Source organism: Acinonyx jubatus, chromosome B2 (assembly GCF_027475565.1).
Source record: "Acinonyx jubatus isolate Ajub_Pintada_27869175 chromosome B2, VMU_Ajub_asm_v1.0, whole genome shotgun sequence".
NCBI classification, from domain to species: Eukaryota; Metazoa; Chordata; class Mammalia; order Carnivora; family Felidae; genus Acinonyx; species Acinonyx jubatus.
In genome coordinates, this window is record NC_069385.1 from 52,206,072 (window position 1) to 52,218,896 (window position 12,825).

Consider the following 12,825-nt stretch of genomic DNA (forward strand, 5'->3'; position numbering starts at 1 on the left):
GCACTAGTTAGAGATGAAAATTGTCCAGCTGTTCTTCAGATTAGTAACACCATCTCTGAAAAACTCCTGGGTTTCCATTTTCCTTAGTTTTTTGTCTGATTTGTGAGAATATTGATGCAGTATTCTTATTTCGTCAATATTTTTACACATTCTGTATTTCACTGATAGGAAAAACATTTTAGTAAAATTATTCTGATTGCCTCTCTAAGTCTTACTGATAAATGTTCTAATTGATATTTTTTATTTCAGAGATGATGGTAAAGAAGGTTTGAAATTTTATACCAATCCTTCATATTTCTTTGATCTATGGAAAGAAAAAATGTTGCAAGATACAGAGGACAAGAGGAAGGAAAAGAGGAAACAGAAGGTATTACAAGAGATTGAAAAAATTGAAGTTAGTTTTCATGTATTTGTGTTTTGTTGCATACATGGAACTTTATTAATCTTGTATTTTGTCGGTTTTATACTGAAGTCTTCATAACCACACAGGAGGATCACAGACTAATTGGGGAACAGATGAGCAATCAGATTCTTATATTATGGCATGATAAGTGCCATAACAGAGGTATGCATGGAAGGTTTAGGTAGCACAGAACTACCTGCTTTAGCCAGAGAACAGGGTTGGTAAATGCTTTCAGCAAAGCTTATAATAAATTTCAAAGAACAAATAGGAATTAAGTGGACCAGAGAAGAGAAGGGCATTCTGGCAAGAAGGGATGAAGGAATATTTTGCAGATATTGGCAAAGTAGATTAAGCTAATATTTTCTTAACACAGATCATATCCTAAATGTTTTGGAAAGATTATTTTAGTCTCCCTAAATTCCTATTATCTCTGTCTGCTGTGTTATCATATTCTACTTTGTAATAAACATTTGGATCTGTTTTATTCCATGTTGATGAGAACTAGAAGTAAAGAGGGAAGGAAAATTGGATTTAGGCAGAATTATGAAAGATGCAAAATCTGTTCTCATCATCCCTCTGTTTCTTCTGTAGCTATCTCTTCTCTCCTCCCTTTTCCCCATAATGCCTTCATGTTATTATTTTCTGTACTAGACAGTATCCCAGTGTTCTAGCCGAAGTTTGCAAACTGGTGACTGGCAGCTCAGAGTATGCCTGCAGTCACTGTTTTGTTGGACAAACACAGTGGTTTTAAAATTTTTGAACTGGAAAGCCTTAGTTGGACATGCTTGTTTAGTCACTGTAGTCCCCATCTTATGCCCAACTTTCTTGATTCATGTATGTGATCTGCTTAGCCCCTTTGGGCATTTGACTTCATTACACCTACTCTAGACCCCTCTGTGCTTTTTCCCACAGTTTGATTTATTTTCTGTTTTGTTTTTTGAATATCCTGTTTCCTGTTGAGTGATACAGTTATAATGAGTTAATTGGATGTTTGGATTTTTTCTAATGTATTGGCTGGCTGATTGGTCACTTTCCAGATTACATAGCCTTAATAAATTTCCAGGTTTTGGTTAAAGGTAGGCAGTGCCATTAATGGTAGAAATTTCACTCATTATAGTAAAAACTAATAGATGTGGGAGCAGAGTTGGTGAATCTGTTTTTCATCTGGAAGGACTTTCTGACCTCAAATTTTATTATTTAGGCATACTATTTTTATCTGGTGCATGAATTCAAATTAGAAGTTAAAGAAACATGACAAGAAACTGGGATTACAAGCAAACTAACTAAGATTTAACTCTGAACGTACAAATGAACTGTCTCTGTGTTACTTTAACTATATTATGATGGCATTGTCTTTTTCAGTATTAATGTTAGAATTTTATTTTGATTGTTATAACTTCTTTTTAAAAACTTAGCACTTCAGCATTTGGCTTTGTTTCAATACATCTGTTATAGCAGAAAAATCTAGATCGTCCTCATGAACCAGAAAAAGTGCCAAGAGCACCTCATGACAGGCGGAGAGAATGGCAGAAGCTGGCCCAAGGTCCAGAGCTGGCTGAAGATGATGCTAATCTCTTACATAAGCATATTGAAGTTGCTAATGGCCCAGCCTCTCATTTTGAAACAAGGTTTCTTTTCTTTTTTTGTTTTTTAACAAAATTAATGATAAAATACTGGCTTTATTTCTAATATCTGTGCCTCTTAAGTCTTAAAGTCCTGAACTGTTGAACCAGCTACTTTAGCTATAGAAATCATTTTGAAACCCTGACCACTGTGAGCCTACTAAAGTCTGATCATGGGCAGGTCATTTTCACACCTGGATTTTAGTTTTGTCATCTACAGAAAGAGGTGGTTGGAGGAGATGATCTTCAGGGTTTCATATGAACTCTCAGCTCTCTGTCAGTATTTCAGGCAGAGTCTGCTAGAACTTCATAGTAGAGCAGTGGGGTCTGGAATTTCTTTCTGAAATATTACAGATTCACTACATATAAAATAGGAACTGAGAAAGGGTAATATTTTGTTTCTTTTTCTTTCTCCTGACTTCCTTTCTATGCCACATCTCCCACCTCAGTTATATCAGGACTTTTTAAACAAAATCACTCATCCCCTTTTGCAGAGCTATAGAACAGGTCTTTTTCCTTGCTCAGTAGCCAGGGGGCCCCATCTGAGTAACATGCTACCCTAATAAACATTATACTAGCATCTCTCTGTGAAGAAATTTGTGTATAGTTGACTGATTATAGTTATTATTGTATATGTTATAATTATTGATTTTTTAATGGAAAAAGCGCTTAAAGTTTTCTTTGGAATAATACATGTAAACTATTAGGCCAGTATCTTAGCCAATTTAGGAGTAATACACATGTAAGATATTTATATGCATTGTTGAAAGAATTGAGATTTATTTTTTTAAATAATAATCTATAGATAAACACTGATTTTTACTGCTGTTAAGTAGTTACAGTATTACCAGCATTACCTGATCCAGTACTATAAGTACAATTTAGTTGATTCTTGAACAACAAGGGAGTTAGGGGCACCAATCCCTTGTGCAGTTGAAAATCCACATGTAACTTTTGGCTATCCAAAATTTAGCTACTAATAGCTTACTGTTGACTGGGGAGCCTTACTGAGAACATAAATAATCCATAACACATATTTTGTATGCTATGTGTATTGTATACTGTATTCTTACAACAAAGCTACAGAAAAAATGTTAAGAAAATGATACGGAAAATACATTTACAGTGCTTTACTGTAAAAAATCCTTATATAAGTGGGCCTGCTCAGTTCAAACCTGTGTTCAAAGTCAGCTGTAGTTTCTAATTTGTTTTGTGTACATGTGTCCCCAGCATGCACTACAATCAGCAAATATTTATAAAACCTTCACATGCTCAAGGTATCTAAAATTTTGCTTAAATCTGATCTTATGTCATTTGTTGCTTTGTTACTCAGTTATTTTCTGAGTACCCTAACACCTTTGAAAACATCAAAAAGACAAAACAATGTAGTTAGTCATCCTTGTGGTGCTAGTATCATGGAGGCCTTTCTCGCTGATACAAGATATTTGGAAGTCATTTAGGTTTAAGACTCCAGTTTTCGTATTCTAGCTTTTTGTCATTGGCATCTTGTTTAAAAAAATGAAACAGAGGGGTATATAGCTTTGAACACAATTTACTGAAAAGTTAATTTTGTTTATGAGATTCTATATGTAATACTTTTTATCCTTGTGAATTGAATTAGTATTATATTATGAAATAATAAAATAACTGCAAGGAAAGGTTACATTATGAGCAGCATTCTTTGTTTGAAAAGCAAGATAAATGTAACAAATTTCTGAAGTTTCGTAATAGTGATTAAAACGTTGGCATTCAAAAGATAAAGCTTAAATGTCTCCTGTACCACACTTTATACCATTAATAATTCAAGAAAAATACACTGATACTGTATTTTTTTTTTTTTTTAGACCTCAGACATATGTGGATCATATGGATGGCTCTTACTCACTTTCTGCCTTGCCATTTAGTCAGATGAGTGAACTTCTGACTAGAGCTGAGGAAAGGGTCTTAGTCAGACCACATGAACCTCCTCCACCCCCACCAATGCATGGAGCGGGAGATGCGAAACCCATACCCACCTGTATCAGGTATGTTGGGACAGGCATTTGATGTTGCTTCTCAGGGGTTGGTAACCTTTTTCTTGAAAGGATCAGCTAGCAAGTGTTTTAGGCTTTGTGGGCATTACGGTTTCTGTCACAACTACTCAACTCTGCCACTGTTGCATGAAAACAGCCATGGACTATACATAAATGACTGTTTGTGTTCCAGCTAAACCTTATTTACAAAAACAGGGAGCAATTCAGATTTGACCTGTGGGATGTAATTTGCCAGCCTCTGATAAGAGCTGACCCGTACTCTTGGGAAAAATGTAGCTAATGAGAATTCACTTTAAAGATTAGAGTGTCTTTCATTTTATTATACCTTTATTATCAAGCACATGATGTGTAGTATATTAATAAAAATTAAGAATTTTTAGAATGTGGTAAGGGACTAAGAAATGGGAACTAAAGATATGATTATGAGTGTTAACTTGGTATTAGGGGGAATACTTTGAGAATTTGAGAGAGAATAAGCAATTGCTCATAATTTTCAGTAAAGCAGTTTTGAAGTTTGTTATAAAATTTTTAATAGGTAAATAGAGATCAGCTTTATAATTTTCAGTTAAAAAGATCAACCTTCTATCACTGAGTCACTCAATGTTCCATCCTCAGGAAGGGTTGACAGTCCTAATTTTCCTTTTGTGGTTTGTAATTAGTTGTTACTGATTTTACTGAAATGACATAATGAGTCTTAATAGCTTCAATATAAATACAGCATTGTAATGACCACAGGTATTGCTGCAAATATTGTAATGTGATAAATGTTGAGTCATTATAAAGACTCCTATCACAGCATAGAATTGAGCCTTTTATTTATCAAAGTAAGCATAAAATGCTTGAGTGTATTCTGACAGGTGCATGAAAGGACGAGACCATCTGGAATCTTAGAAATGAAAGCAACACCCATTAATTTTCTTGGCATATTCATTCCATCCTAAATACTGAAGAATTTTTAATTTCTATACGATCATGTTAATACATCTACCTTGATATCATTATTGATAGTCATATGTGTCATGCGGTTCGGTTTTTCTCTTTGAGTAACTTGCTAGGGTTTCTTTATCATTTCAGTTCTGCTACAGGTTTGATAGAAAATCGCCCTCAGTCACCAGCTACAGGCAGGACACCTGTGTTTGTGAGCCCTACCCCCCCGCCTCCTCCACCACCTCTTCCATCTGCCTTGTCAACTTCTTCATTAAGAGCTTCAATGACTTCAACTCCTCCCCCACCAGTACCTCCCCCACCTCCACCTCCAGCCACTGCTTTGCAAGCTCCAGCGGTACCACCGCCTCCAGCTCCTCTTCAGATTGCCCCTGGAGTTCTTCACCCAGCTCCTCCTCCAATTGCACCTCCTCTAGTACAGCCCTCCCCACCGGTAGCTAGAGCTGCCCCAGTATGTGAGACTGTACCAGTTCATCCACTCCCACAAGGTGAAGTCCAGGGGCTGCCTCCACCCCCACCTCCGCCTCCTCTGCCTCCACCTGGCATTCGACCATCGTCACCTGTCACAGTTGCCGCTCTTACTCATCCTCCCTCTGGGCTACATCCAGCTCCATCTACTGCCCCAGGTCCCCATGTTCCATTAATGCCTCCATCTCCTCCATCACAAGTTATACCTGCTTCTGAGCCAAAGCGTCATCCATCCACTCTACCTGTAATCAGTGACGCCAGGAGTGTTCTTCTGGAAGCAATACGAAAAGGTAACTTTCTCCAGGCCATTAAAAGCATTGCTATGGTAGCATTAGGAACTTTCTAAATATTTGGCACAATAACATTTTCTCATTAATAAAATTGTAGATGATCATATTTTTGCACAAGTGGTTTTTAGAAAGGAAAGCTATGTTCAACTTAATTTTTTTTAAGTTTCATTTATTTTGAGGGAGAGCACACACGAGTAGGGGAAGACCAGCAGGCTCCATGCTGTCAGTGCAGAGCCCAACATGGGGCTCTATCTCACAAACTGTGAGATCATGATCTGAGCCAAAATCAAGAGTCAGATGCTCAACTGACTGAGCCATCCAGGTGCCCTTAACTTTTATTTTAAATCATTTGCCAGAGAAAATATTACATTTAATTATTTTATTTTCCTACTTGGGGATTCTTAAAATGTTTACTGAATGATTGAGAGTATCAGACTTATAAGTTATAGAAAATTTAGTTAAAACCCTTTACGTTATGTTTAATATGTATGGTCACTCCTTTAAAAATGGTATTTTCTTCTGTAGTAAGGCTGTCCATTTGTTGTATCAGTGACACTTGCTCTACCAGATGCCTTTACAGGATTAAAGTTCTTCCCTTAGTAACCAAGGAAAGACTTCTCATATTCATTCATTTATTCAGCCGACATTTCCTAAGCACCTACTATAAGGCAAACACTGACAATATAGAATGAAAAATAGTGCCTTTCCCTCAAGTATTGGGGAGAGTAAAGCCACAGAAAACATACTCAACAATGTTTATTTGACCACTGATTAACTTTTCGGGGGGCGTGGGGGGGGGTTTGGTGAGTAGAAAGGCACAGTAGACCATCATACCTAAATAAACTGTAGATATTCACTGGGATAGCTAGTAAGTTTGACCAACTAGTATTGCAGATAAGGAAAGAATTAATTGACCAAATTAATGTGATTCTAAATATGATCCCTTCAAATTCTTTTTAATAGATCTTGGTTTTTATTTTCCTCTTAGTATTTCTCACATGTATTTGATTTTATTCCAAAAAGATTAATAATATGATATATTTAGTATCTTGGCTTACAGTGAATGCTTTGGTTTTTCTCTATCAGGTATTCAGCTACGCAAAGTAGAAGAGCAGCGTGAACAGGAAGCTAAACACGAACGCATTGAAAATGATGTTGCCACCATCCTGTCTCGCCGCATTGCTGTGGAATATAGTGATTCAGAAGATGATTCAGAATTTGATGAAGTAGATTGGTTGGAGTAAGAAAAATACATTGATAAATATTACAAAACTGAATGCGAATGTCCTTTGTGGTGCTTGTTCTTTGAAAATGTTTGGTCATTCCAGTGTTTTGCTTTCTTTTCCTTATGATAAATAACACTTTTCCTCCATAATTTTTGATTTCTAAGAAAAATATTAGCATACACTTCAAACTAAATGTTTTACAGTGGCTTATCTTTTTTATTTTTCCCTGAAAAGATAATTTGGTCAAATAAACCACTAAGTATTAAGCATGGACAGCTGTTGTTAGAGTAGCAGATTCAGTTTTTTGATATATTAATTGTGCACTTTGTGAATTTTAATTTAAAGAAAGCAACTGAGATTGAAATCTTGAAGGCAGCTGTATCTATTAATGAGCCTTATTCCATTTCCTGATGTTTTACAAGAGGAAACACTGCCTTGATTATATGAATACACTCAGAAAGTACATTTAGCTAGTAGTATTGAATTCTCTTAAAGGAATGCTTGAATTTTTTTTTTTTAGTTATTGTTTTACCGTTTTTAAATACTTGCCTTATTTGAATGTTTAGCAGTACCCCCTTCCCACTTATATATTGTGTGGTACGATTTTGCTTGCCTATAAGAGTTTAAAAAATTTCCATGTGAAATACTCAGACATAAACATACATGTAACTTACATTAACTGTTAAGAATAACAGTCTGATTTAATAAATGGTTCATTTTAAAGGTTCATGGGTGTTGTTCTTTGAATAAAACTATTTCTGATAATTTATCAAATGTATATATAGTAGGTTTTAAATACATAGATAGTAAAAAACTTAAAAACCACTTAAGCATATAATTTCCTCTTAACTATACAGATTCATGTTGTCTTGTGTGGAGATAGCTATTACATCATTTTTTTTCTAAGGTCACAAAATCAACATTTTTTTTTTACAACTCCTTACGCTCTTAAATTAAAATCTCAATTTGCTGTCTAATTTCAGTACACCTTGCCTTCAGTTTAACAGCATTTTTGAAATCATATTTTGCAGTGATAAAGTGACTTGTTAGTGTTTACACAACCCAGATTCAAGGATGGAGGGAAAGCAGCATTTGTACTGGATTGTTTAATGTGAAGTTTTTGTAGCTGTACCATACATAAATGACTGTGGTCTTCATCCTTGTTTCTACCCCTTTCACAGTGCAATTTCTAGCTCCTCCCATCAAGAGATGGGTTCTTTTTCCACCCGCCCCATGAATCTGAGAGTTGTTGAGACTTGTTTGAGCCAATAGCTTTGTCTCAGATTAATCTCAGAGTAGCCTGCTGAAAGATCAGAAACTTCGCACAGAAAGCTTTGCTGGGTGTGACCATCTGAGACTAGCCAAGCAAAGCTCACCTGTTGGCCGACTGTAAACGGATGAGCAAGGCTAACCAAGATTAGCCCAGCCCAGAAGAATTGTTCAATTGACGTATAAATTTATGAGCAAAAAAATAATAGTAATAATGCTTATTATCTTACAAAACCTGAGTTTTGAGATGGATTATTTCACGTAGCATTATTGCAGCACCAATTGATAGCTGATAGATGAGGTCATTGATAACTTGATAATTTGAGGGTTATTTAGGTAGATAACTAACAACCTGTACCCTTTGTGGAATAGGAATGAGGAACTAAGTTCTGTTGTGGCAGTAGTTTGAACATAAAAATTTTTTTCCTAATTGCTCTAATTAACAAAAGATGTGCTCTTTTGGGTAGCTTTGCCTAGAGCAAAAAATTAGATGGCTATTTGAGATTTCTTTCTAACTTTACAAAAATATGCAGTGTTGAATTTAAGTCAAGAAAATACGGCACAGTTTAAAGTTTATCTTCCGAAGTGTGTTATGGCCAAAAGGCAGTAGCTGTATGTAGTTTTTATAAAGCTCAGTTGTGGCCAGTAACCAAAGTGTAATGGTACTGGCATTGGAGTAGTTAAGGGTGATAAAAAAGGAAATGGTTGAAGATCTCTTAATCATAGAAGTGGATCCATTTTATAGCCTGGCAGTACATATCCTAAATAGTTTATGACAGATTATTTTGTTGTTTTTCAGAACATTCCTGAAAGATAAGAAAGTGCCCACAGACTGAAGAGGCCATATATGTTGTGTCTATTTTGAAATCAAAATAACCTTTTGGTCTAGATATTCAGCTTAACTTGGTGAGAGAGATTTGGAACAAATCATTTCAGTGGCCAATTTTAATACCCTAAGAAGAATTAAAGTTCTGGAAAGTACTGGATAATTACTGTCTTCTTATTGCGTTGTATTACTATTCCATTAGGTTATGAAGTATAGAGGTAGAAAAATGAATTGTATATCATGGGGAAATAATTGGCTTCACTTGTTTGGGTCAAAATTGTCACCTGTTTACCTTCATATTACTAAATTCAACAAACACTTTTTAGTCCTTAAGTTATTTGACATTTAGTCTATATATATCAAACACATACAGAATATATTTATGTGTTGTATTTTGTGTGTATTTTTCAAAAGCTGTCTCTGCCTTTTGTGTGTGTGATGCTGATCTTTCCCCTTCACAATAATGGGCGGACAGAAGAGGAGGGAAATACTAGCAGCCGTGCAGTTGGGGATGGCATTCAGTCATTATAGAGAGGAGGAGAGTGTGTCTATAACTTTTTCTAAGGAATATTTGCAAGCTGCGTATTTATAAGTAATTTTAAGCTATAACTACCACTTTTCATAACTTGATCTATTTGGGCAGATGAGATGACTTCTGAAGCATTTTCATGTTGTAAATATTTATTAAAAGACAGTTAAGGAATATGTTCATTTGGATTGTGTTCTGTAAATTATGAAACGCCTCCCTTCATTTCCAGAAAGCCCTACCCTTTCTTCATCAACCCGTCTTCTATCCATATTTTTATGAAGTCTTCTTAGATCACCACAACTAGAGTTCATATATATTCCTTTTCAATTTCTCTAATTCTTTTATTATAAGCTTCCTTCAAGTATACTTAAATGCCATTTAGCATTACAGTTATTACCTATTTGAACGTGCCAAATAGATTACTCACAAGACTGCAGGGGCCTTGTCTTAAATTCATAATTATCTCATAATTAAACTCATAATTATCTCCTCTTATAAACAGGTTCAGAACTACCCTCTTTTTTTCTTCTGTCGACTAGGGCTCTTAAAATCATATCTTCCTAGACATTGTTCCTCTTCTCAGTAACACAGTTGAGCTGAAACTAGTCCTAACTTTATCAAAACTCTCTGTGTACGTGTGTGTGTGTGTGTGTGTGTGTGTGTGTGTGTGTGTGTGTAATTTAAAAAATAGAAAGCTAGAATTGACTCTTTTGGCCAGAAGGTAAAAGTTATTATTATCTCTGAAGTCTTTTCTTAAGGCAGAGAGCAAATCAAGTATTTTTATTTAATAAGAATCTCATGAATTACTTTCACAATGTCTTTAACTTTGCCCTTAGTAAACATACAACTGCTGTTTGTTGTTTTATTTTCACTCCATTACATTTACCTTGACCTCAGCTTTTTAAAAAACAACCTCCCTAAACTGGAGCAAGTACAAAATAAATTATTTAAAGCTCCTAAATAGTTTAATAAATTCCTTTTGGAGTTTATGATCTCTGTATTGTCTACTCAATAAAACTGTAAATAAACCAACGCAAGATAATTAATCATGTAGTATCAGAATTTGATGATGGCTTTGCCTCATTGAACTAATGAAAATGAAATATCAAAATATAGTTCTAAGTTGTGTCTTTTAACTGTGATTAATAAATCTTACTGAAGCCAAACAATGCATAGGAGACCCTTGTAATCCAAAGAATAAGCCTTTTCCTCGATTCATTGCTGTATGAAGAACAAATTTATTTATGTTCTCCATGACTTGGCTGTAGAATGCATCAGTAATCTCTGTTGCTTTTCAAGCCTGACAGCCAGGCTCTGAATAAAGAATGAATACCAGCCTTGAATGAACATTTCAGGCACTTTTTTTTTTTTTTTTTACAGACTAGTTATCAATACCTTTTTCTCATTATTGTAAGGCCAGCTGCTCTGACTTTTTTTCCTTTAAAAAAAAAATTTTAAACCACTGACCATGTATTGAAATCATCTTTCTCAGGATATTTATAGTTTCTCCTCTTTCTCACAGTAGATAAATTGGTTTAGTGATAATGATTTTGAATATTTTATACTATCTATATAAATACGTTCCTTGTGTCTATGTGTGTGCTATACTCAAAGACTTCTTGATAAATTCCTTTTTATCCATCCTGCCTTTAGTCCACCTTTTTCAATACTGTTGCTTTGACAGAGGACATTGATATCTCCAGGGGTAATAAAATTTCCTATCCACCTTTTTGGCTTGGAAATGACAATATGTCTTCTATTGTAACAACTTCCAATATTACTTAAAAGTATCTATTTCGTTCTTACCTTTGAAAACCATGAAATGTTGCACTTGTAACTTTAAAGAAAATCTATAGGAAATATCTGTCTAGACCATTCCAGATAAAAGACCACATCTCCTATCATTATGCTTTATTTTTATTTTTTATTTTTATTTTATATTTATGGCCTTTCTTCTTAGTTGATAATTTTTTTTTAATGCCTGCACAATTACTTTGCTGGGTATCGGGGCCACAGCAGTGAATAGACAGAGCCCTCCTTTCTGAGCATACAGATAAATTAACAAAGAACAATGAGTGTTATGTTAGGGAAGCACATAGCACAGAGACCAAACCTAGTCTAGGAAATCAGGAAAAGCCTCCAAAAGGAAATGGCATTTAAAGTTTGAGGTGGACCTAGACAGATAAATTCTGAAGTGAGGGTAGACAGCCTACCAGGCAAAGGAAATATGTGTGTGGATGTCTGGAAATGCTTGATGCAAAGAGTGATATAACTAGAAATAAAATAGAAAGGAAGCAAGAACAAATCATGAGACGGTTAGGAACCATATTAAGGAGTTTGCATTTTATTTCGTGGACTGTAAAATTGAAGAAGTGACATAGAATAGCACATTGGAAAGATAATTGGCAGCTGCAGCGTGGTAAATGAATTAGTAGTAACCTTGGAGGTCCAGAGACCAGTCAGGCTGTTATAATAGATGACAGATCATAATTAGGGATTGGTGGCGACAGAGGAGATAGATGATGAGATAGATTCAAGAGAAATTTAGGATGTGGAATACACTGGACTTGGTAATTAGGAAGGAGTCAAGGATCACTTCTAGAATCCTGGCTTACTGATACATAGACCAGTAGAAGAGGAGCAGGTTGGGCAGGATGGGTGACGCAGTTTGGGACATAAGGCAGGGAAAGGATCACCTGTATAGTTGGAGGGAAGAATTAATCTTGGATTTGTGAAAGGCAACCTCTTCGCAGGAAGGAGAGGAGGACAGATGTGTAGGCAGTTAGATTTAAAACTCTGCTGCCAAAAAGTGGAGAAAGTTTCCTTATGATTGCATCTGTTTTCTCTTTGACAGTGCTGCCGAGGGTGACTGGGGAGACAGGAAGAATGTCAACAGTTTTAAGAAAAGTCATTAAAAATGACTATTTGAATGAAATGGTCATTGTGAAAAAGGGGAGAACTTTCCAGGGAAAAGGAAATTGGCAGCATTGAAAACATGGTTGAGATTGAATTTATAGCGACTCCAGGCTATGCTCTGTGATTTTCCACCCCCAGGAGTCTGAAAATAGTTGCCAGAAGGAAACTGTTGGATTCTTTCAGAGTAGGGTTTTGACTATATCATGGGCTGGAAGGACTATTTCTAGGAAAGATTGATTAATCTCCTTAATACCTTAACCCCGTGATTAAACTCCATGTTGAAGCTCTTCTCTTTGGA

The 12,825-nt window shown here is 35.5% G+C and overlaps 1 protein-coding gene across 8 annotated transcripts in view; it reads left to right on the top strand.

The window, feature by feature from the left end:
- WASF1 (WASP family member 1) overlaps positions 1-7,714 on the top strand; it is a 69,613-nt gene extending 61,899 nt beyond the window's left edge. For 5 of the 8 annotated variants that reach the window (XM_053222383.1, XM_027057105.2, XM_053222382.1 and 2 more), the window contains 5 exons: positions 250-394; positions 1,859-2,031; positions 3,870-4,049; positions 5,133-5,761; positions 6,848-7,714. In XM_053222383.1, the coding sequence (XP_053078358.1) occupies positions 250-394; positions 1,859-2,031; positions 3,870-4,049; positions 5,133-5,761; positions 6,848-7,005 (1,285 nt within the window). In that variant the 3' untranslated portion in view covers positions 7,006-7,714. The remainder of the gene's footprint in view (positions 1-249; positions 395-1,858; positions 2,032-3,869; positions 4,050-5,132; positions 5,762-6,847) is intronic. The other 3 variants (XM_053222384.1, XM_027057110.2, XM_027057109.2) reach the window with 3 other exon arrangements.
- The last annotated feature ends 5,111 nt before the right edge of the window (positions 7,715-12,825 follow it).